Genomic DNA, 2,210 nt, shown 5'->3' on the forward strand with positions numbered 1-2,210 from the left:
ATGTCAGAGAGAGATTTCAGGATAGCAATTATAAAGTTAATAGCTAGGCTAGAAGATGACATAAATGACAGCACAGTATCTCTAAGGGTGGAAATGAGATGTAATTGAGCAAATCTTAAAAATGCTCTGAGATGCAGTCTAAATTGGATACTGTAACAGCTAAGGTCAATGAAGCAGAAGAGAGAATAAGTGGTCTAGAGGGAAAGTAAGGAAGTTGAAGAAAAAAGAGAAAAACAACTAATACAATGTAAAGAAAGGCCTTGAGAATTTTTTTTTTTTTTTTTTTTACTGTTCAAATTTTATTTGGTATTTTAGTTGGTACAACAACACTTAGTTAGTTGTATGGTCTTTTTACATTATATGGCAATGTACACTATATTCTGACATACATGGTACACGAAGTAAGATCCTTTCGAACAGTTACGCACGATACATGCAATAATGAATTTATACGTTGGAGCCCAGGATGTGACTGACTAGAAAAGATGGACTAGGCATGTTGGGTGAAGGAACCTGAAGTCCTAGAACACACAGGAAATACTCATCTGGTTTGAAGAGCACCTGCTGCATATGCAATATCGGCAGTGGTGCCTCTGAGATGAACCCATTTAGGACTATAAAGGCAGGTATCATCCAGCATCAGGGTATAGCTGCAGGGTTTACTGAACCATTCGTATTTAGAAATTTAGGAAACTGATGTATTTTCTTTATGCCATTTTGATATTATTTAAGTAACAGATCAGATAATAAGGACAATGTACACAACCTCCAACTAAAACCCTGTCGTAGTCTAGACAGGGAAGTGGTACATTAGAAAACTTTAAAACTGCAGCTCCTTTTGGATCCCCCAGAGTGTATCTGCACTCTTCTTCAAACGGGCCTCTTCCTCAGTAGTTAGAGTCACCTTCACAACATCTGAAATTCCATTCTGTCCCAAGATGCAAGGAACACTAAGGAAGACATCATCTTTAATTCCATAGAGACCCTTAATCATGGTGGAAATTGGATGCACCCGCCTAAGATTCTTCATTATACTTTCTGCCAAATCTGCCACAGACAGTCCAATGGCCCAGGAAGTGTAGCCTTTCAGTTTGATCACCTCATAGGCACTGTCAACCACCTGTTTGTGAACCTCTTTCCACTGTTCCTTATCTGCATCAGTGCCTAAGTCAGGGTGCAGATTCTTCAGAGACACACCAGCAATGTTTACTCCACTCCATACAGGCACACTGGAGTCTCCATGCTCCCCGAGGATCCACCCGTGACAGCTTAACGGGTGAACTCCCAACCTTTCCCCCATTAGGTAACGGAACCGGGCTGAATCCAGATTACAACCACTTCCAATAACACGGTTTTTGGGAAAGCCACTTATCTTCCAAGCCACATAGGTCAAGATATCCACTGGATTGGAAACAACAAGCAACTTGCAGTTTGGGCTGTATTTGACAACATTAGGAATGATGAACTTAAAGATGTTCACGTTACGCTGGACCAAATTAAGACGGCTTTCTCCATCTTGCTGACGTGCCCCAGCTGTGATAATAACCAACTTGGAGTTTGCGGTCACATTATAGTCTTTGCCAGAGACAATTTTTGGTGTTCTAAGGAAAAGGCTTCCATGCTGGAGATCCATCATCTCTCCCTTCAGTTTATCTTCCATGACATCAACAAGAGCAAGTTCATCTGCCAAGTCCTTCATTAAGATACTGATGGCACAAGCCATGCCAACAGCACCAACCCCAACAACTGTAATCTTATTTTGGGGGACATGTTCTTCCTTAAGAAGATTCTGTATCAGCTGGTCTTTGAGAGTTGCCATTTTGGACTTAGAACCAAAAGGAATCGGGAGTGCACGTCGGGAGGGCGAGCGTCAGCAGCGCGCGAGACTGAATCCGGACTTGGCGGCAGCGGCTCCGACCGGCCTTGAGAATTTAATGATGACTTCAACAGAACCAATGTCAGAATCACCAGGATCCAAGAGGGGGTGGAAAAAGAGAAGGTTAGAAAGTGTATTTGAAGCGACCATGCCTGAGAATTTTCCTAATCTGGGGAAGGAAACAAGCATTCATATCTAGGTAGAGATGACCCCACCCAAAATCAGGAAAAAGGTATCAACACCCTGACATATAATAGTGAAGCATGCAAATCTTAGAGCCAAGGAAGCTATCTTAAAAGCATCAAGGGAGAGAAGATTCCTTGTGTACTGAGGG

At 42.2% G+C, this 2,210-nt stretch overlaps 1 protein-coding gene across 2 annotated transcripts; it reads right to left on the reverse strand.

Moving 5' to 3' along the window:
• Positions 1-268: 268 nt before the first annotated feature.
• LOC132007719 (L-lactate dehydrogenase A chain-like) lies at positions 269-1,917 on the reverse strand. Of its 2 annotated transcripts, XM_059385996.1 has the most exons (2): positions 1,133-1,917; positions 269-863 (listed from the first exon to the last, which is right to left on the reverse strand). In XM_059385996.1, exons 1-2 carry the CDS (start codon positions 1,817-1,819, stop codon positions 708-710), a joined length of 843 nt encoding a protein of 280 aa, XP_059241979.1. In that variant the 5' UTR covers positions 1,820-1,917; the 3' UTR covers positions 269-707. The 2 variants fall into 2 exon arrangements, with proteins under 2 accessions (XP_059241979.1, XP_059241978.1); XM_059385995.1 differs by having other exon boundaries at positions 269-1,917.
• Between the last annotated feature and the right edge of the window lie 293 nt (positions 1,918-2,210).

This window comes from Mustela nigripes, chromosome X (assembly GCF_022355385.1).
Source record: "Mustela nigripes isolate SB6536 chromosome X, MUSNIG.SB6536, whole genome shotgun sequence".
NCBI lineage: Eukaryota > Metazoa > Chordata > Mammalia > Carnivora > Mustelidae > Mustela > Mustela nigripes.